General features: G+C 48.3%; 1 protein-coding gene across 1 annotated transcript in view; it reads right to left on the bottom strand.

The window, feature by feature from the left end:
• LOC104482918 (proteinase-activated receptor 1) overlaps positions 1-20,383 on the bottom strand; it is a 67,681-nt gene extending 47,298 nt beyond the window's left edge. Inside the window, 2 exon segments of the mRNA XM_086769647.1 lie at positions 19,766-19,878; positions 20,265-20,383. Coding sequence (XP_086625773.1) covers positions 19,766-19,878; positions 20,265-20,383 — 232 coding nt within the window.
• Positions 20,384-22,719: the final 2,336 nt, after the last annotated feature.

Raw genomic sequence — 22,719 nt, 5'->3', positions numbered from 1 at the left:
TTTATAGTTAGCAAGAATCACCTCATGTTGATATTTAATTTTCAAAAATAATATTATTCTAAAATTATATTGATTAAGCATTTTATGTCATATAACATTTTCTTTAAATTTCACCTTGGATAAACAATCTGACAATGTCGACCTTATGAGAAATCACTTGATTTTTCAGACCAGTGGTGGTTTACAAGAGTTATCGTGGTGTGAAGGACACCATTTGGGACTGTCGGGGTCCCTCCACAAGGGAAAAAAGAATCTACAATGACAAAACACAATAACCTACTACCGCGGTTATAAACACACACACACACACTTTGGATCCAATTCAATCTTTGCACACAAACAATACAATTCCACAGAAAATCGTCTCTCACACTTCTATATGATCTCTTCGTGCTGACATACAAAGGTGCTCACACTCTCATGGACGTCCACACACTCATAGTGGCCACACAATCATACAAGAAACTTCGGAAAGAGGAAAGTCCCTTTGCTTTCTAGCCCACCTCAGAAGAATCTGGGCGGCTAGGGGCGGCTGGACAGACCTCACGCCACACACACAGTCGCAGCTTTGCTCAGATTCCCGGGACTCACTCACGCTTTCACAACACAGGCATTTACACCATAGAAGGTCCCACACACACAAAATCCTTCACACAAACGCCATGGTTCAACAAGTCCAAATCAGTAGCCAACACCCAATATCTTATTACAATAACCAAAAATTAATACCTAAAGACATTTAACATAGCATCGCTCCAGTTGTCAACTTTCTAGCAGCTGCAAGTATCCTTTTTAAAATTGCAAGAGGCCCGCTTACCCTTCTCCTGCTTCTCATATACCGGTCATCAGCAGGTCCGTCCTGGCTCCCAAAAATGGGATGCAGCGGTTACCTCGGACTCGCTCGATCTACCCCCAAGATCGCTAGCGGCCGCTCTATCGGTCAGCGAGTCCCCTCTGGCGCCCCAAAACCAACCTGGGTACCCAACCAACGGGGACTATGCTGCACGCCAGACGTCTCTGCGCGATTTACCAGCTGCCCCAGCCACGCGTACGACTTACAGGCCCCCACCACCAAACATACCGTTTGGTCCGCGGCTTCAGGAGGTTGCTGTCTGCTCCTGCGGTGAGCGGCTGGCAGCGGAGGCTCCTCCGAGGAAGGTGCTCGGGGCGCGCCTAGGGGCGTCCGCTCCGCAGTCGATCCCGCAGCCAAGCAGAGATCCTCCTGCCTGGCTCGCCAAACTGACGTGCGGAAATAGACTCTATAACTCGGAAGTTATAAAGTAGGTATGTTTAATGCGCGCAGATGCACGGGGGATCGCTCCACCACAAACGTGCATGCCCGAGGTAGCAACTCACCCTAAATTTATACAAGCAAGTGTTACATATTCATAAAGTTTCACAATACGCCTATACATATGCATGACCTATCCCCGCCTACTCTCGCTTCATATGTTAATTAGCTTATCAGTCCCTTGCGCTTGCGCAAGTCCTTCCAAAAATTGTGGGCAGGGGTCTTCAGTGGTCTTCTGGGAGGAAGGCCGTAGGTCTTCCTCGCAGTGTACTTTTCACCTTTTGCCCGGATTGTGATGATCCTGCAAGCTTGCACTGTTCTTATCGGCTTGGGTTGATTCATGTCCTTGTTAAGCATCTGTTTACATGACGAGTGCCATCCTGTTTTCCTTTAGCAAGGAGATTTACGTGACGAGTGTCATCCTGCTTTGGAAATCCTTGTTTCTTTTAATCATTCGCTCGAGATAGTGTGAGACTGTTTCTTACTCTCCCACACATCAGTCATAAGCCCCCCTATCAGGAGAAGGGAAACAAACTTCCTCCCACTAGCTGTTTCTTTAAGCCCCATGGTCAGCGCCTATGTGTCTGTATTTTATTCTTTAACTATATGGTTGGGTTAACTCATTCCTCCCCTTATCTCAGTGGCACTCAGGATTTCAGTCAGCAAATAACATGGTTCAGCATATTTAATAAAACATCTAACTCATTTCCTTCTGACTGGTCTTAATATTTTAAAATTAGTTTCCTCCCACCCTCAAACAGTGCTGAAATGTGCTGCTCAGGGTACTTTCTGTCCCTAAAGCCACCCCAGAAAGGCACCAGCTGAGGGCTTCCCCATCACCTGTGAGGAATGGCATCCCTGCCAATGGTGGATAGTCTCCCATCAAGCCTCTCCTGGACCCACCACAACCCAGCTAGCAGGGTCATGGATCCATATCCTCATAACACTTTGGGAACAGGCAATTTTTCTGGGGTTCTACCAAATAGGGACCATGCAGACACATGAGCTTGCTTACAGAAATGGAGGCCACTCTTCTTCCTCCCCTCTCTGCCCCAAGCAACCATCCCCAGGCAGAGGCCAGTGTCACTGAAACCAAGTGCAGCTGTTTCATTACTGAAGACTGACTCTACTATAGTAAGATCACCTTTCTTAAGGCCTGTTTCAACTCCTAGTGACTGCATAGTTTCGGATTAAAAAAAAGCTATTATGTCAGTCAAATGAACTGCTCAGCATCCTACCCTGCTGGAGGGCATACATGGTGAGCAAAGATGCTAGGTCCCGGCTACCACTTGACTGGATTAGGAAGCACAATCCATCATGATGGCAGCACAGGGAGACGTGCACCATGCATTTGATATAACATCACCCTTTTATGGCAATGCAGTTACATTCAGCTGCAAAAATATACTCTAAAACCATTTATATTAGAAAAAAAAAGTGAGCACAAGAAGCTACTAGGAAATCAAATTATCTAAAATGAGATCAGGACAGATAATTGCATTGTATAAGTTCCTACCAACTCCCTTGTGAAAAACAAGAGCTTGAAAAGCATTTAACATTCCTCAGGATACTACCTGTAATTTCTGCCCCTAACCCCCAGTATGCTCTTTACTTACAATTTCTGCAAAATCCCCAAAGCGAGACCATCCAATACAAATACTGAATAATACTGCCAATTACACAGAACCATTGCATTTTAATGCTGCAGAAGGCAGGAACCCTGGGATAGCTTTCAGCCAGCCAAAACATACCCAGGAATACTTCAAGGAGATTTAAAGACCAACAGGCATTCAAAATTATTTAACTCTTCTCTCTTGAAGAGTGCCTGTACGAGGCCATTCAGCACAGAAATTTATGTATCAAGGACCAGATTATCATCTCTGTGGGTAATATAGAGGAAGAATTACTTACTTTCATTTTCTTCTTCAATTTGCATATCAACTTTATCAATGCAGTTCTGGATATCATTCCACCTTAAATAATCTTGGCCTTGAGATTAAGCCTTTGATTTAATAGACAATAGTGTATCAGCATAACTATAAGACAACATAAAATACATAAGTGTATTTCATATACAAGAAATTGCCATAATAATTAGTCAGACGTATCATCCATCATTTAGTGTCTAGTATTTTTTTTAATTAATGAATTTCAGACAAACTCATTTCTTGCCAGAATTATATAGACATGCAGGCTGTCTTGCTGGTTCTACACATGCATTTTAGAATCTGAAAAACTGTCCCTATACACTAATTCAAAGCATTTTTCTTGGCAATGTGGAACAAGGGTAACATATAATTACAATAAGTTGTTGCCTTTCATGCGGATACCGCCTTAAGAGTGAGATGTCAGCATTTTCAGGTACACTGCTATAGCCCTTTGTGATTCTATTTTGTTATATCAACAGTAGAAGTATTTCACTCCTAAAATATATGATTGCCAGAAAAAATGTTAGAGAATCATTGTTTCCTGCTCTGATTTGCCCTTCCAGCATTCAGCAGCCTGCATTTAAGGGCTTCCCATGCTGGAGGCTGCATATCACTTTAACAGTTGCAAAAAAATCTGTGCTCCATTAATTTATCCATTTTGAAATGTATCTATTTTGAAATCTTATATATTCCTGAGCAACGAGTCCCACTATTTAAGTATTTTGTGAAATGGTAGTTCCTTATGTAAATTGTAAACTTGATATTTGATAGTGTCCAATCTTTCTTCCACTGAATCTGCCTGCTTATGCAAGGCTATAATAGAGCAATAAATACTGTTGTGCTTTTAAATATCATATGATGGATGATCTTTGTGCATAGGAATCCTACGAAACGGTTACAGCATGCCGGTCTAAAAATCCAATTTTAATGAACATATTAATGAGTTCCAAGAAACCTTATGTTTATGTAAATTAGTTCTCAGAAATCTGTTGAATATGTATGATTTTGCAACATATATTCTCTGTGATTTTGCCTGTTCGTTGGAGCCCTTGTGGTGGAGCTATCCCCAGTGCTGCCCAGCGCTGCTGATAAAGAGTACCTGCTTAACAGTCATATTGGGTTCTGACTGTTGAGTGAACTTCTTTGTTTCAGAATAATGCATAAAATAACTGTAATACCAGAGAGATTAGGGAAAAATCAGTGTGCAAAATGTAAAGAAGAAGGGCACTGGAAAAATTAATGTCCTTATTCTGAAGAAGAAACAAGACTGGCAGCACAGCAGATGCCTCTATCAGAAGTATGAAGGGGAACGGGGGAGAATTCCCCAGCAGAACCCCTGGTTACAATCCAGCTGGGGACCCAAACCATGGATTTTCTAGTTGATACTGGAGCTACCTATTCAGTTTTAAATACTCGTAGAGGAAAATTGAGTAAAAATCATGTAGATATAATTGGTGCCATGGGGAAAGCTGAAAAGAAATTTTTCTTTCAACCTTTAACTTTTAAGGTGAGTAAAGAATGGGGAATTCACCAATTTTTATATATACCAGAGTGTCCTGTTCCCCTATTCAAATGAAGATGGAAAAGAATGAATAATTACTACTAAAAATCAAGTTGTGGTCTCACTGCAGTTGATATTCAGGATAATTGAAGAAAACTTTAGAGAAATTCATTGGGAAATGGAGGCAATGTTTAGCAATTTAAGGAGACAGGTGATTAGTATTAGGATGACAAAATTAGTAAAATCAGTAATAGAAAAGTGTGAGATTTGTTTAAAGAAAAACCCTAGAAATATTAAACAACCACCCCCAGGAACCACATAGAAAGGAAACTCGCCTGGATATCATTGACAGATTGATTTTTCAGAATTGCCACAACAAAATGGATATAGATATCTATTGGCATTGGCAGATATGGCCGAAGGTTTTTCCCTGTTGCGCCAATAAGGCCAGAGAGGTGACTAAAAATCTCCTGAAAGAAATAATACCGTGGTTTGGAGTTCCCAGAAGAATGTAATCAGGTGACGCACGGATCAAACTCTACAACTCGGAAAGAGTTATAAAGCAGGCATGTTTATTCGGCGCCGGGTGCGTGGGGGATCGCTCCTCCAAAAGCACGTACCCCAACAGCACATTTTACCAAGAATTACCAGCACATTTTACCAAAAATTTATATGTCGCCGAAGCAACAGCTTCGGAGTCGGCACGATTCGCAGCGGCGCGGCACAGCGCGGCGCAGCCAGGGGATTCCCGAACCAGGGAAACTCAGGGGGGAGCGGAGCGAGGCGCCAGAAGCCCGCAGCTCGCGCGAGAGCGGCTGACGAGACGTGGGCGGAGCCAGGGGGCACCGGCTGTCCGGCCCCTCTCCCCGTATAAAGCAGGGCCTAGGGAGCGCCAGCGACCCGGAGCGCGGGGAACAGGACGGGCAAACAGGGCGTGGCATATCAGGAAGGGCGCGGCGCGGCAGGTCGCGCAGGAAGGGCGCGTCAGCGAGGGCGCGTCAGCGAGGGCGCCGCCCCGGGGCACTGGGTGATTCACGGCTCTCACTTGGTGACTCACCTGGTGATTCACGGCTCTCAGGGCGACATGGTCAACACCCGCCTGAGAACAAAGGCTGCGCCTCCGGCCGGAAGGTCTGCACCGGCACCCCCTGCGGCGGTCGATGTCTCCGTGCAGACGGAGCAGCCGAGGGGGGAGGCTGCGGTGCAGACCTCGGGCTGCAGGCAGTGCCTGGACCCTACTCTCGGGGCAGGGGCAGGCGGCAGCCCTGACTGCAGAAGGTGTGCCCAGGTGGAGCAGCTCCTGTGGCAGGTGGCTGAGCTGCAGGAGGTGGTCAGGAGGCTGCGGGACATCAGGGAGGCGGAGAGGGAGCTGGATGCCTGGTTCCAGGCGCCGTCTGCACCGGAACCGCAGCACCCAGTGAACCAATCAAACCCCCCCCACACCTACACACAACATAAGCAATCAGGCAGAAGATGCCAACCAATGGAAAACTGCAAGGATAAAACGTAACAGGAGGAAGAAGAAGCTTCCCCAGAAACCCGAGGTGCCCCTGCAGAACCGCTTTGCTGCTCTGCAGACCGAAGAAGTAAGACCCAGCACCTCAGGGGAGGCACTGGAGCCGTGCGAGGTAGCCCAACCGGCTCGCGTGATTACCAGTGCTTCCAAGAAAAAGAGGCGAGTGCTAGTAGTGGGTGACTCCCTCCTGAGGGGGACGGAGGCACCCACCTGTCGACCTGATCCACTCTCTCGGGAGGTGTGCTGTCTCCCGGGGGCTCGTGTCAGAGATGTTACCAAGAGAATACCTGGCCTCATACGGCCTACAGACTATTATCCGTTACTGGTCTTTCATGTGGGGGCCAGCGACGCAGCTAGCAGCAGCCTAAGAAACATCAAAAGGGATTTCAGAGCCCTGGGTTCAACAGTCAAAGACTCTGGGGCTCAAGTGGTATTCTCCTCTATCCTCCTGGTCAAAGGGCAGGGGCCTGAAAGGGCCAGGCGTATCTGGCAAGTCAACTCGTGGCTCAGGGAGTGGTGTTACAGCCAGGGCTTTGGGTATCTTGACCATGGGGCGTGCTTTGAGAAGCCCGGGCTGCTAGGGCCGGATGGCGTACACCTAAACGAGAATGGGAAGAGTGTGCTTGGACGTAGGCTTGCCAGACTTGTCCGGAGGGCTTTAAACTAGTGTTGCTGGGGGAGGGGGAGCACAGTTGTCGTAGTTCAGCCCCGATCGGACCAGACTACGCAGTCTCTCTCTCACTCCCCCCACCTTCCGAGAGAACAGGGGGAGAAAATATAAGGAAAAACGACTCGAGGTTTGAGATAAGGACAGGGAGAAATCCTTAAAGTTACCATCACGGGCAAAACAGACTCGACTTGGGGAAAACTATTCATTTATTACTACAAACAGCAGGGTAATGAGACAGAGAACAAGATAACCTCCATCCACCCCTCCCTCTTCCCAAGCTTAACATTATCTCTACTACCTTCCCTCCCCGAGCGGCACAGGGGGAAAGAGGGAATGGGGGTTGCAGTCAATTCATCATATGTTGTTTTACGCCGCTGCTTCATGGTTGGGGGAAGAACTCCTCACATTCCTCCCCTGCTCCAGCGTGGGGTCCCTCCCACGGGCCACAGTCCTTCGTGGAACTGCTCCGGCGTGGGTCATCTCTTCCACGGGTGCAGTCTCTCCAGAACAGCTGTCCCAGCGGGCCCTCCACGGGCCACAGCTGCCTTCAGGCATCCACCTCCCCCGGTGCGGGGTCCTTCACGGGCTCCAAGTGGATCTCTGCTCCTCCGTGGACCTCCATGGGCTGCAGGGGGACAACCTGCTCCACCATGGTCGTCACCACAGGCTGCAGGGGAATCTTGGCCAGGAGCCGCATTACTCCTCCCCCTCCTTCTTCACTGACCTTGGTGTCTGCAGCCGTTCCTCACAACAGGCTGGTAGGTGTCTCTCAGGATCTTTTTTACATCTCATTCACTTCTCATCTCCTCTCCACTTCTTGCAGCCAGGCTGGACCGAGTCAGGCCCAGTCGGCTGCCTGGCGAGAGGCCAGAGGGTGAGGCCTGCAAGGCCCATGAGGCCTGCACCTCCCCCTCTGCGCCTCTGCCCCCGCTCAGCTTCTTCACATCTTCTCTTCTCTCTCTTTTTTTTCTGTTTTCCCATTCTTAAATACGTTATCGCAGAGGCGTCATCACGAGACATTCTGCTACCAATCGGCTCGGCCTTGGCCAGCAGTGGGTCCGCCCTAGGCCTGGCCAAGTCCCCTGAACAAAGGGGAGCGACTTCTAGCAGTTTCCTACAGAAGCTACCACCTTAGGCCCCCCCTACTAAACAAAACCACAACAACAGTTCAGCCCACGGCTATCGGCATGGCGCCAGTGCCAGCACCAAGCGCCCAGAAGTCAGGGAAGGATCGCAGGTAGGTGCAAATAAACCTAATCTGCGATACAAAAGAACACCTGTCACTCCAGCCAGCAAGTCGGTTTTATCGGGGGCCCTGCTGAAGTGTTTCTATGCCAACGCACGCAGCATGGGAAATAAACAGGAAGAACTGGAGATGCGTGCACGCGAGCAGGGCTACGACCTTGTTGGCATCACGGAGACGTGGTGGGACGACTCTTACAACTGGAGCGTCAACATGGAGGGGTACAGGCTTTTTAGAAAAGACAGGCAGGGAAGACAAGGAGGGGGTGTCGCTCTCTATGTCAGCAACCGGCTGGAGTGCGTGGAGCTCTGCCTGGGGATGGGGGAGGAGCTGACAGAGAGCTTATGGGTTAAGATTAGAGGACAGGGACGGACGGGGGATGTTACGGTGGGGGTCTGTTACAGGCCGCCTGGCCAGGAAGACAGAGCGGACGAGGCGCTCTATAGCCAGATAGGAGCAGCCTCACAGCGGTCACGAGCCCTGGTCCTCATGGGGGACTTGAACCACCCTGACATCTGTTGGAAAGACAATACGGCAGGGCACAGGCAGTCCAGGAGGTTCCTGGAATGCGTGGATGATAACTTCCTCCTGCAGGCGATAGAGGAGCCGACAAGGAGGGGTGCCATGCTGGACCTTGTGCTCACCAACAGGGAGGGGCTGGTGGGGGACGTGAAACTGATGGACAGCCTTGGCTGCAGTGACCATGACATGGTGGAGTTCAAGATCCACGAGGCGGCAAGGAAACTGCACAGTAAGCTCTCTGCCCTAGATTTCAGGAAGGCGGACTTCGGCCTCTTCAGGAACCTCATGGGCAAAGTGCCATGGGAGGCGGCCCTGGAGGGAAGAGGGGCCCAGGAAAGTTGGTCCATATTTAAGGAGCACCTCCTCCAAGCTCAGCAGAGGTGCATCCCGATGAAAAACAAGTCGGGCAAAAAGGCCAGGTGGCCAGTGTGGATGAGCAAGGAGCTCCTGGACCAACTGAAAGTGAAGAGGAAAGCCTATAGAGGGTGGAAGCTGGGACAGGTAGCCTGGGAGGACTACCGAGTGACTGTGCGAGCGGCCAGGGATAGGGTGAGGAAGGCTAAAGCCCTGATGGAATCGAATCTGGCCAGGGATATAAAAAGTAACAAGAAAAGCTTTTACAGGTATGTAGGGGACAAAAGAAAATCCAAGGAGAATGTAGGCCCCCTCCGGAAGGTAACGGGTGTCGTGGTTACCCGGGATGTGGAGAAGGCTGAGGTACTCAATGACTTTTTTGCCTCAGTCTTCACTGATAAGAACTCTTGTCTCCCCACCCAAGCTGTGGAAGGCACAGGCAGGGACTGCAAGGATGAAGAACCGCCCACAGTGCTCGAAGAGCAGGTTCGAGATCATTTAAGGAACTTGAAGGTGCACAAGTCCATGGGGCCTGATGAGATCCATCCGCGCATCCTGAGGGAACTGGTGGATGAAGTTGCCAAGCCACTGGCCATCATATTTGAGAAATCGTGGCGGTCTGGTGAGGTCCCCGATGACTGGAAGAGAGGAAACATAACCCCCATTTTTAAAAAGAGGAACAAGGAAGACCCGGGCAACTACAGGCCGGTCAGCCTCACCTCTGTGCCTGGCAAGGTCATGGAGCAGATTCTCCTGGAAACCATGCTAAGGCACATGGAGAGCAAGGAGGTGGTTGGTGACAGCCAACATGGCTTCACCAAGGGCAGATCGTGCCTGACCAATTTGGTGGCCTTTTATGACGGGGTAACAGCATCGGTGGACAAGGGACGGGCAACGGACATCATCTACCTGGACTTGTGCAAGGCATTTGACACTGTCCCGCACGACATCCTTCTCTCTAAACTAGAGAGGCATGGGTTTGATGGATGGACCACTCGGTGGATAAGGAGTTGGCTGGATGGCCGCACTCAGAGAGTGGTGGTCAACGGCTCAATGTCCATGTGGAGACCGGTCACCAGTGGCGTCCCTCAGGGGTCCGTGTTGGGCCCGGCCCTGTTCAACATCTTTGTCGGCGACATGGACAGTGGGATAGAGTGCACCCTCAGCAAGTTCGCCGATGACACCAAGCTGTGTGGTGCCGTCGACTCACTGGAAGGGAGGGATGCCATCCAGAGGGACCTTGACAGGCTGGAGAGGTGGGCCCGTGCCAACCTCATGAAGTTCAACCAGGCCAAGTGCAAGGTCCTGCACCTGGGTCATGGCAATCCCAGGCACAAATACAGGCTGGGCGGGGATTGGATCGAGAGCAGCCCTGAGGCGAAAACCTGGGAGTGTTGGTAGACGAGAGGTTCAACATGAGTGGGCAATGCGCCCTTGCGGCCCAGAAGGCCAACCGCATCCTGGGCTGCATCAAGAGGAGTGTGGCCAGCAGGTTGAGGGAGGTGATTCTGCCCCTCTACTCTGCCCTGGTGAGACCCCACCTGGAGTACTGCGTCCAGTTCTGGAGTCCCCAACACAAGAAGGACATGGACCAGTTGGAAAGGGTCCAGAGGAGGGCCACAAAGATGATCAGAGGGCTGGAGCACCTCTCCTATGAGGACAGGCTGAGAGAGTTGGGGCTGTTCAGCCTGGAGAAGAGGAGGCTCCGGGGAGACCTGATAGCGGTCTTCCAATACCTCAAGGGGGCCTACAGGAAAGATGGGGAGAAGCTGTTCAGTAGGGCCTGTTGTGATAGAACAAGGGGTAATGGGTTTAAATTAGAAGGAGGTAGGTTTAGATTAGATATTAGAAAAAAATTTTTTACAATGAGAGTTGTAGAACACTGGAACAGGTTGCCCAGAGAGGTGGTGGATGCCCCATCCTTGGAATTGTTCAAGGCCAGGCTGGATGAGGCTCTGAGCAACCTGATCTAGTCAGGGATGTCCCTGCTTCTTGCAGGGGGGTTGGACTAGATGACCTTTGAAGGTCCCTTCCAACTCTAACTATTCTATGATTCTATGATTCTATGATGCAGGTATACATATTCATAGCATTGCACAATACAGACATACATATGCATAAGTGACGCAGGGTTATTAAAAAAAAAACTTGCGTTAGCATTTCAGATCTGTCTCTGGTGGTCGTTCACTTCTTCAGGGGTCTTATCTTCCTCTAGATGAACTTGAGTCATTCACCCATGCTCTCCTTTCACTTGGTAATTTCAGCAGTTTCCCGACTTCTGACCGAATTTGTGCTGGAACTAACATTCCGTCCTTTGCTAGACATATTAGTCCTTGACAAATACCAGCCCCTGATAAGCTTCAGTGAGTTTCAAGGCAAACAGGATTGTTAGGCATTCTCTAGCAGACAGTTAGTCTCCTAAATCAAGCGATATTTAGCAGATAGTTAATTCCCTGTATCAATTCCTCCCTTTTCTTTCTCCTAAGCAAATTCTTTTGCTGTTAGAAGTGGTTCATTATATTTCATTACTGTTTTTAAGGCCCATATTTGTTCAGCAAGCTTCTTCAATTTATACCAAAAGATAAGATTTACTACTGTTAATATTGCCATGACTATCAGTAATATCAATATCAGGTGGGTCAGTATGTTTAAGATCTTGGCAGCAGATGGGGAATAACCCATGAACACATCCCACCAATAGTGCTCTCCATCTGACTTCACTTGTTCCATTATTTGGTGTGTTCTTTCTGTATCATGTTGGATAGTAATTAAAGTCTTTCGGCCACTTTCCTGGACTTGCTTTATCAATCTCTCTAAGTTTTCATGATGCAGTAGTTCCATTACTAGAGCAAGATTCATTCCAATAGGGGTGGGCTGCAAATCTTGAATCAATTAATGACTAGATTGTATCAATTGATAGGTAATGACAGGAGCAGTATAATTAAAATCACACCCTGTGAGACTAACAAAATTACAGATGCAAATATTTGAATGGTTCAAATCACTGATTGCCGTGGTGAATTTGTTCTTTATTATCTCAGTATCTTTACTATTCAAAACTCCCAGTCCTGTTCCTAATGCACCAGTCAAATCTCTCTTTGTTCTCATCTGGGTTCTTTTATATAGCCATGTCATCCATCCTGCATATGAGGGTTTTAGAAATGGTGTGCAGGCTGGTTGAACGGTGGAGATATTGTTCTGCCTCAATAGCTCAACTTGTTTAAGAGACCATGTTGGATTAAATATTGATGTACCTGCCTTGACTGGATCGCCAGCTCCACCTGGGCCAGAGCTTTCTGCGCATCAGCTGTTAACTGTTGGGGTGAATTTAAGTTAGGCTCCCCTTTTAGCAAATTAAAAAGAGGGGAAAGTTGAGTATTATCAATTCCCAGCAAAGGGCGAATCCAATTTATAGCACCCAGTAATTTTTGGAGATCATTTAAGGTTCAAATCTCTGTTTGTAATACAACCCGTTGTGGTTGTATAGTGGAGGCAGAAATTTTCAATCCCAAATACTTCCAGGGTTGCTCCTCTTGAACTTTTTCCGGAGCAATCTGTAACCTGTACGCAGAAAGCGTGGTCCTTACCTCCTCAGTTGCTCTTGTCAATAGGTCAGGAGATTGACCGGCTAACAAAATATCATCCATGTAATGATATATTAACATTTGTGGATACTTAAGCCTTAGCTCAGAAAGGGCCTTTGCAACATACATCTGACAGATAGTGGGACTATTTTTCATGCCCTGAGGAAGAACAACCCAATGATATCACTTCATGGGCGCAGCCTGATTGATTGACGGGACGGAAAATGCAAATTTTGGTCCACCCCCTTCTGCTAAAGGAATAGTGAAAAAACAATCTTTTAAATCTATTACTACAATTGGCCAATTGGTTGGAATCATGGTAGGGGACGGGAGCCCTGGCTGAAGGGCTCCCATACTTTCCATTATAGCATTTACCCGCCGCAGGTCATGCAACAGTCGCCACTTTCCGCTTTTCTTCTTTATAACAAATACAGGTGTGTTCCATGGGCTCGTGGTTGGTACTATGTGTCCCGCTTGCAATTGTTCGTCAACCAATTAATGTAACGCGTGGAGCTTTTCTTCTGTAAGTGGCCACTGATCCACCCAGACAGGTTTATCTGTCAACCATTTAATAGAAACAGTGGGCCGTGCCACAGTGACCCCTAGGCAAAATGTGATGTATTAATTGTCACCCCCCATGATGCCAAAACATCTTGTCCCCATAGGATAAGTGGAACCTTCACTACTGTTCTGGTTTTGTTAGTGAGGGGGGGCCTAAGGTGGTAGCTTCTGTAGGAAACTGCTAGAAGTCGCTCCCCTTTGTTCAGTGGACTCGGCCGGGCCTAGGGCGGACCTGCTGCTGGCCAAGGCCGAGCCGATTGGTAGCAGAATGTTCTGTGATAACGCCTCTGCGATAACGTATTTCAGAAGGGGAAAACAGAAAAAAAAAAGGGAGAAGAGAAGATGTGAAGAAGCTGAGCGGGGGCAGAGGTGCAGAGGGGGAGGCGCAGGCCTCATGGGCCTTGCAGGCCTCACCCTCTGGCCTCTCGCCAGGCAGCCGACTGGGCCCGACTCGGTCCAGCCTGGCTGCAAGAAGTGGAAAGGAGATGAGAAGTGAATAAGATGTAAAAAAAGATCCTGAGAGACATCTACCAGCCTGTTGTGAGGAACGGCTGCAGACGCCAAGGTCAGTTCAGAAGTGAGGGGGAGGAGTAATGTGGCTCCTGGCCAAGATTCCCCTGCAGCCTGTGGTGATGACCATGGTGGAGCAGGTTGTCCCCCTGCAGCCCATGGAGGCCCACGGAGGAGCAGAGATCCACTTGGAGCCCGTGAAGGACCCCATACTGGGGGAGGTGGATGCCTGAAGGCAGCTGTGGCCTGTGGAGGGCCCGCTGGGACAGCTGTTCTAGAGGGACTGCACCCCGTGGAAGAGATGACCCACGCCGGAGCAGTTCCACGAAGGACTGTGGCCCGTGGGAGGGACCCCACGCTGGAGCAGGGGAGGAATGTGAGGAGTTCTTCCCCCAACCATGAAGCAGCGGCGTAAAACAACGTATGATGAACTGACTGCAACCCCCATTCCCTCTTCCCCCCCGTGCCGCTTGGGGGGGGGGATCGTAGTAGAGATAATGTTGAGCCTGGGAAGAGGGAGGGGTGGGGGGAGGTTATCTTGTTCTCTGTGTCATTATCCTGCTGTTTGTAGTAATAAATGAATAGTTTTCCCCAAGTCGAGTCTGTTTTGCCCGTGACGGTAACTTTAAGGATTTCTCCCTGTCCTTATCTCAAACCTCGAGCTGTTTTTCCTTATATTTTCTCTCCCTGTTCTCTTGGAAGGTGGGGGGAGTGAGAGAGAGACTGCGTAGTCTGGTCCGATCGGGGCTGAACTACGACAACTACATAAGGACGCGTGGTGGAGACTTGTCCGTCTGGACCCACCACTTGTATTAAATCAACACTCTGATAGGATGTGGTAGTTCCTCCAGTGCCTGCTAATCCAGAGGCTACAGGTTGTATCGGCCACGAGGACGGCCATTTAGTGGATGATATCACGGTGACATCCGCACCGGTATCTATCATTCCTGTCATTGTAACAGCAGTTGGCTTGCTCTTTGAGTTGCGTACTGTACATGTCAGCTTAAGTCTTTGTGTTGTTACCGGCTGTACCCACAAGGCTGCAGGGCCCGTGGATCCAAAACCTCCATCTCCCCTTTTTTTATCTTCTGTGTTTAAGGATTGCCCCTGAAAAGGTATCAATTGGGCTATCCGAGCTCCTGTAGGTACAACAATCGGTGGCGAAGGGGTCCAAACCATAACCTGAATTTGTCCTTCAAAATCTGCATCTATTACTCCTGGTAAAACAAATAATCCCTGAACGGTCGTGCTCGATCGCCCCAGCACAAGTGCACTTAGGCCATTTCCTATGGGTCCTTTTGCATTCACCGGAATCTTGTAGACCATGGAATCTATGATGTTTGTTGTGTTGAGGGTGGCCACATCCAGTCCTGCACTACCGATGGTCTCTGCTTGGAGGTGACTGCACCCACTTGGGAGCGCTGCTGAGGTACTTGTGTCTGCACGCGCCTGCGACTCGCGTTCTCTCTGGAGTTTCCCGATTGTGACCTTCCTTCCCTATCCCATTTGGATTGGCATTGGTTAGCATAATGCCCACCCTTTCCACATCGAAAACAAATTTCTGGGCTATGCCCTTCATAGCGTGTCCTGTTTGCCCACATCGGAAACAAATCTGATTATTCACCCTTACTGCAGCGAATGCAGTGGCCATTGTTTCCATCTTATGTTGTACCGAGCCCACCTTTTGACATGTTTCCATCATTTCGACAATAGTGGGATTTCTCAAAGGCTCCAATACTCGTTTACAGTCAACATTAGCGTTTTCCACAGCTAACTTCATTAATAATGCTTCCCGAGCCATGTCATTTTCTACCTGTTTCTCAATTGCCTCCTTCAGCTTATCAATAAAAGACATATATGGTTCATTAGGTCCCTGTCGTATAGAAGTAAAGGAGACAGTTGCTTTCCCGACATCGGGTGTTTTTAACATGGCTTGATATGCCAGTTGACGGGATTGAGCCAGTATGGCTGAATTCAAACGTGCTTGTAATTGGGGGGATTGCAATGGTGCTTCTCCCATTAATTGAGGGATACCCGAACCCCTCAATGGGTCATCATCCGGTCTCTCAAAATTTTCCAACACTTTCATTTCACATGCAGAACGCCAGTGTGATTCAAACAACACCTTCTGAGTGGGTGTAAATATGAGGGATGCTATTTGCTTTATATCAAAGGGAGTGAGTTCATAATTAAGCATCACTGATTGTAATAACCCTTGTGTATAAGGTGAAGTGAGACCATATTCCAGCACACTCTTCCACAACTCTTTTACCAGCCTGAATTCTATTCCCCTATACTCAGATCGCCCATCAGGAGTTCTTATGACAGGGCAAACTAGTTGTTGTGCCAGATCATACTCCCCCTCCCTTTCTGCCCGCTCCTTAAGCTTCTGCCAGTGCTGGCGAGGATCAGGACTCCCCTCCCTAGTAACGGGCTTCACATCCGTTAACAGTTCTGCTTGCACGGGGAGCGCAGAGGGGGAAACATGCACTGCGGGAGGTAAGGGAAGTCCAGGAAGTAAAGGATCAGTCTCGTCAGGAGGAACAGGCAGTGCCGTTGGAATAGGCAGCACCGAAGGAGTAGGCAGTATCAAAGGAGTAGGCGGTACCGAAGAGGTAGGCGGTACCGAAGAGGTAGGCAGCACCGAAGGAGGGGCAGAGCTCATCACGGCATCTGCCGCTGCAGCAGTAACATGGTCAGCCTGAAGCTGTTGCAACAAATCCAGGATTAAACGCCACGTCGTTAACAGCCCACTTGCTACCGTATCTCCGTGTGAAGCAGCATCACAAAGAATCTGTCCTGCCTTTTGCCATGGCTCAATATCAAATACCACTGTCGCATCTTCAAACACCCCTCTTTTTTTTAGCCGTGTAAGCAGCAAACGTAGCTTCATCTCATCATACTTTAATCCATGTCTCTCAAGGATTCTTACAAGAATTTTAACAATAGATTTCTCTTTGGCTGACATTGAAGACCCCATGTCCCCTGGCTGCTCACCCGCGGCTCTTTACCCGCCGCTCTCTCCTTGGTCTCGAGGACCGCGGCTCTTTACCCGCCGCTCTTTCCTTGGTCCCGTGGACCGTGGCTCTTTACCCGCCGCTCTCTCCTTGGTCTCGTGGACCACGGCTCTTACCTCCGCTGCATGCAGCTCTTGTTTCCGCTGCTTTTTCGTTCAGCCTGGGCTGCCACCAGTTGCTCTTGTTCTGCGAGTCAAGGTCCCTGTTCGGGCGCCATATGTTGCAATAACGACAGGACCCTCGTGGATGATGTACCAGAGACCTTTATTGTCCGTCAGCATACGTCTTTTATATCTTTTCTCAGCTACACGCGAAATGCACGCGCTTAATCATCTAATTCAATTGGTAGCAGTATACTGTTCACGCGCCTTAAACTTCATTTGGATTGGTTATAGATTTTTAGTTGTCTTTACTATTTTTGCCTTTGGTATTTACTTATCTTGTTCTCATTGCTGGTTTTTGTTATTGAGCAAGTGGTGTTCAAGGACATAGCTCAAATTCTTTAATATCAGGCAGCTGTACTGCACTCTCTGTTCCCACATCTGTGACCACATCTTGCAGCAAATGAATGCCACGTTGTTGGGCCCACGCTAGTGTAGCATCCCGGCCTGCATGCCCCGCTTTGTCATGAGCCCATTGCGCTAGCGGCCTCTGCTCGTTGCTGTTGTGCATAGCTGCTTTTACCATAGGTCGTGCTATCTGATCTACCTCAGCATTCCACCGTGTGGTTTCTGATTGTTCTCTGACATGTGCATCCACATGGAAAACTTGTACTTCCCGGGTTTGCAACAATTCCCAAATTTTTATCCAGTAATCTTTCCCCCATACTTCTTTGCTACCAATATACCATCCATCTGCATGCCATTTGCCTAACCAATTTACCAGTCCCTGGGCTACTGCCCAGGAATCTGTATATAGATAGCAAATGGTGTTCTCTGGAGTGGCATCTATGGCTTGCCACACAGCGACCAGTTCAGCTAGCTGACTACTGCCTTCACTCCCTTCCGTAACCAATTGAGTTTTAGAACTGGGCTGTAAGGCAACTGCACGCCACATGGGTTTGCCTTGTTTTGTTCCAGCACTACCATCTGTGAACCAGGCATGCTTCTTTTGACTTTCAGTTAGCTGTTCATACGGTACTCCCCAGCGTCCAATCTGATAATTGTATAGATCATGTTTTTTCTCTTCTTCTCCCATTAGGCTCTGACCTACTAATTCATGCAATTGGTGTACACCTCGCATCCCAGGTTTTGCTCGTTCTTGGATGTACCACTTCATCTTGACTATAGTAGACTCTTGGGCGTGTCTATTTGTGACTCACCATGGGTGCCAAGGCCCATGAAACTATAGGTCCTGCTGATTGCACTAACACCTCATGTCCCACTGTCCTGTCTTCTGTATCTAGCAAAGCCCAATAAACCGCTAACAATGCCTTTTCGAAGGCAGTATACCGCTCTTCAGCTCCTGTAAGGTGTCGTGACCAAAATCCTAGAGGCCGCCTTCACCCCTCTTGTAACTGCCACAGGCTCCAGAGGGCCACATTCTGCTCCAATGTTGCTTGGAGTTCTACCGGACCCACCTGGATAGGGTGTAGTTCCATGTGATATTGGATAAGCTCACAAACTTGTTCAAAAGCCTGCTGGTGTATATCGGACCACTCAAAGTGCGCCTTTTTTCGGGTGATTCTATACAATGGTTTTAATAATACTGCCAGCCCTGGAACATAGGAACGCCAATATCCTACTGCGCCCAGAAACCTTTGCACTCCGATCTTCAGGTCGCGGCCAGTTCCTAATGGTATCCAGAGCTTTGTTGGGAATGCACTGCATCCCACGATTTCAGACAATGCCTAAATATTTGACTTCTTGCGCTGGGCCTTGTATCTTCTGAGGGTTGACAGCCCATCCTTCCTGACACAACAATTTTAATACTGCATCTAGGTGTTGTTGTACTTGGTCAAAACTGCTACCTTGTATTAGTACATCATCAATATACTGCACAAGTTGTACACTAGCCTCCATGTGATGTTTTTCTAGAGTCCGGTGTATAGCCTGGTGACAAAAGGTCGGGCTGTGTTAATACCCCTGTGGCAGTCCAGTAAAAGTATACTGATTGCCACCCCATGTAAAAGCAAACTATTCTTGGGTTTCGAGGGGGATGGGTATGGTAAAGAATGCGTTATCCACATCTATTACTGCATGCCAGGTGCCCTCATGTGACTGGATCTGGTGTAGCAAAGTAGCTACCTCTGGCACTGCTGATGTTATGGGTGGAGTATGTTTATTGACCGCTCTGTAATCTACCGTCATTCGCCAACTACCATCAGGTTTCTTCACCGGCCAAATCGGGCTATTAAATGGCGAATGAGTATATAGAACAACTCCGGCTAATAGTAAATCATTAATAGTATCCTGTATTTCTTTCATTCCTCCAGGTATCTTATATTGCTTTATATTTACTATTTGAGAAGCCATAGGAATTGTAGCGGGGGCCTGGATTTTTCCCACAGTAATCGCCCAGGCATGGAGCCACTGAGTTGACCCAAAGGCCCATAACGTCCCTTCTATCATCATGGTTGCCCCCTTCAACACATCCATCCCTATGATATATTCCCCAATCTCAGCTACTAACACCTGATACATATGGGGGTCCCAATCACCAATCTTTTGTCATTGTTCCCACCACTGGCTGGTCTCCTAGCCCCCGTACGGGACTAGTAGTCCCTTGCATCTTGCGTGGATTTCCATGTATGATAGTGACCTCCGCCCCCATATTGACTAATGCTTTGACCCTTTGTTTGTTAGTGGACAACCACCAGATAATACAGCGCGTAAAGGGTCAAGGGTCATAGTGCAATACACGGCAATCCAGTGTGGGGGCTTGGTCTAATCCCTAATCCTCTTTAAGGCGCCGCTGCGCCTTCCTAACATCGGTCCACGGATACATTGAATCCTCAAACTCTGGGAGGGGGGGAGGGGGTGCAGATGGTTGTGTGCACCCGAATGATGGAATGTCTGGTTGTCCCAGTGACAACTCCTGGGTTTTATGTGTAAGGGGTGCTACGGAACTCATATCTTGCTCATCACAGGCAATCTTCCGTATCCGTTTCTGGTGGATTTCTTGTGCCGTGCACCGCAGCACCTGGAGTGGCTTGCTGTTTCCCTCTGATGAATGCCCCTGTCTAAAAGCAAGCGAAACAATTTATTATGCTCCCCTGGCTCCCTCTCTTCTGTCTGGGATCGTGTATTCCGCTTATCTCCTTCTAAGTCCCCCGTAGAGGACTCCAAACCAGGCAAATCTCCCAGTTGGCTTATTTTTTCAATAATTTGGTCAATGGGATTCCCTTGCTCTGCTAACAAAACGGGAATTAAATATGGTTTCCAGCCCTTTGGGCAGCCCTCTAGGAGCGTGTTTCGTATTCCCGGGATTAGTGGTTGGCTCAAGTAGAGTTCGGGAGATCCCATCATTACTGCCAGCTTCATGCCTTCTGTTTTTAATAGAGTACAGGCTTGTCGTAGGGTTACCCACTCCCGGGGGCCAACTGGCTAGGCCCCATCGTTAGTATACCGGTCTGACAAGCCTTCTGCCACCACCGCAACCATATTTATCGTGTTGTCACCTAGGCATTGCAGGGCAGCTTGGACATAGAGGTCAGGAGTGAGGGTCATAAATTTCTTGGCGTCCATCCCATCTAGAAGCACAGTGTCTGCCCCTTCTTCCATTAATCATACTAACCAGTTCTGCGGCCGCTCCCCAGGCCGTTGCCTATACTTGTCCAATAAGGCTTTAACTTCCTCTGGACTATAATCCATTACTTCGTCTGTTCACACTGCCTGTCCATTTCCATTTGAAACTAGGCGGCGCTTAAATACTGGGGCTGCTTGAGCCCCTTTGTTCATGGGAACCTCAGCTTCTTTCCCTCCATCATCACTAGTCTCCTCTCCCTCGCTCGTGCTCCATATGTCCCCATCCCATGTCTCAGGATCCCAACTGGGGTCTTTCATGATTGCCCTCACTCGTGGTCCCATGTCTCAAGTCTTACTGTCCTTTTTGCACCACCATCTCGCAGACCGTACAGCGTACTGCTGTGCCAGCGCTGCACATTTTCCTTCCAACTGTTCCTGCCGCTGTTCCCCTTCCTTTACTGCCGTCATGAACGTTTGCCTTTGCAACAATATTTCAGCCTTTAAGCGCTCGTTCTCCTGGGTGACATCCTGTACTCTTTGCTTCAATTCTCCTACTCGACCCACCATAATCTTATAGGCAAACAACAAGCAACCAGTCATGCGTCCGGCATGGGTGAGCTGGTCTCGGGAAGGCATATGGGAAGTTTGTATAAATTCCCCCCAATACTTCAATACCTCCATAGGTTCCACAGCCCCCCATGGTTCGGGTCCCACACAAGTACATGTCTCTAATTTATCCCACAAGGTACACCAGGGCTCTGTAGTCCAGCCAGGTCTATTGACTGGAGGGGCATTTACACCCCGTCTTTTTCCACTTAAACATCTTATGAATTAATGCCGCATCTTACACGGGAACAATGCCAAACTGCATGTATCACTTATTCCAATGGGGTCGACCTGCGACACTGCACACACCAGAACACTAAGCTATAGTACAAATATAAATCAGCTGGAATAAACTTAAGACCCCACCAACAACACTGAGTGGTAACAAAAGTATAACTCCGTCGACACAAAGGACACCCACACAAACACACCACCTCTATCACAGGGAGTCCAAGCTCCAAAGGCTGAGGGCTCCTCGCCACCCCCCCGCCACACTCGGGACAGCGCACTCTTGGCACAGCAGCGCACTCTACTGACCAAGCCCCGTCCACTAACTCCTTACTCCTGGGACAGCGCACTCTTGGCACAGCACGCACTCCACTGACCTGACGCGCGGATCAAACTCTACAACTCGGAAAGAGTTATAAAGCAGGCATGTTTATTCGGCGCCGGGTGCATGGGGGATTGCTCCTCCAAAAGCACGCACACCGACAGCACATTTTACCAAAAATTTATATGGTGCAGGTATACATATTCATAGGATTGCACAATACAGACATGCATATGCATAAGTGAGGCAGGGTTATTAAAAAACCACTCGCGTTAGCATTTCAGATCTGTCTCTGGTGGTCGTTCACTTCTTCAGGGGTCTTATCTTCCTCTAGATGAACTTGAGTCATTCACCCATGCTCTCCTTTCACTTGGTAACTTCAGCAGTTTCCCGACTTCTGACCGAATTTGTGCTGGAACTAACATTCCGTCCTTTGCTAGACATATTAGTCCTTGACAAATACCAGCCCCTGATAAGCTTCAGTGAGTTTCAAGGCAAACAGGATTGTTAGGCATTCTCTAGCAGACAGTTAGTCTCCTAAATCAAGCAATATTTAGCAGATAGTTAATTCCCTGTATCAATTCCCCCCTTTTCTTTCTCCTAAGCAAATTCTTTTGCTGTTAGAAGTGGTTCATTATATTTCATTACTGTTTTTAAGGCCCATATTTGTTCAGCAAGCTTCTTCAATTTATACCAAAAGATAAGATTTACTACTGTTAACATTGCCATGACTATCAGTAATATCAATATCGGGTGGGTCAGTATGTTTAAGATCTTGGTAGCAGATGGGGAATAACCCATGAACACATCCCACCAATAGTGCTCTCCATCTGACTTCACTTGTTCCATTATTTGATGTGTTCTTTCTGTATCATGTTGGATAGTAATTAAAGTCTTTCGGCCACTTTCCTGGACTTGCTTTATCAATCTCTCTAAGTTTTCATGATGCAGTAGTTCCATTACTAGAGCAAGATTCATTCCAATAGGGGTGGGCTGCAAATCTTGAATCAGTTCATGACTAGGTTGTATCAATTGATAGGTAATGACAGGAGCAGTATAATTAAAATCACATCCTGTGAGACTAACAAAATTACAGATGCCAATATTTGAATGGTTACTCGTGTCCACTATTAGGTCATCAACTTGTACAGAATCACACAGAGTCCTCAAGCAAGCACAT

Source organism: Chlamydotis macqueenii, chromosome W (genome assembly GCF_036417535.1).
Source record: "Chlamydotis macqueenii isolate bChlMac1 chromosome W, bChlMac1.mat, whole genome shotgun sequence".
Classification (NCBI taxonomy): domain Eukaryota; kingdom Metazoa; phylum Chordata; class Aves; order Otidiformes; family Otididae; genus Chlamydotis; species Chlamydotis macqueenii.
Note: the sequence above shows the minus strand (reverse complement) of the source record. Positions and strands in the feature narration are given on the sequence as shown.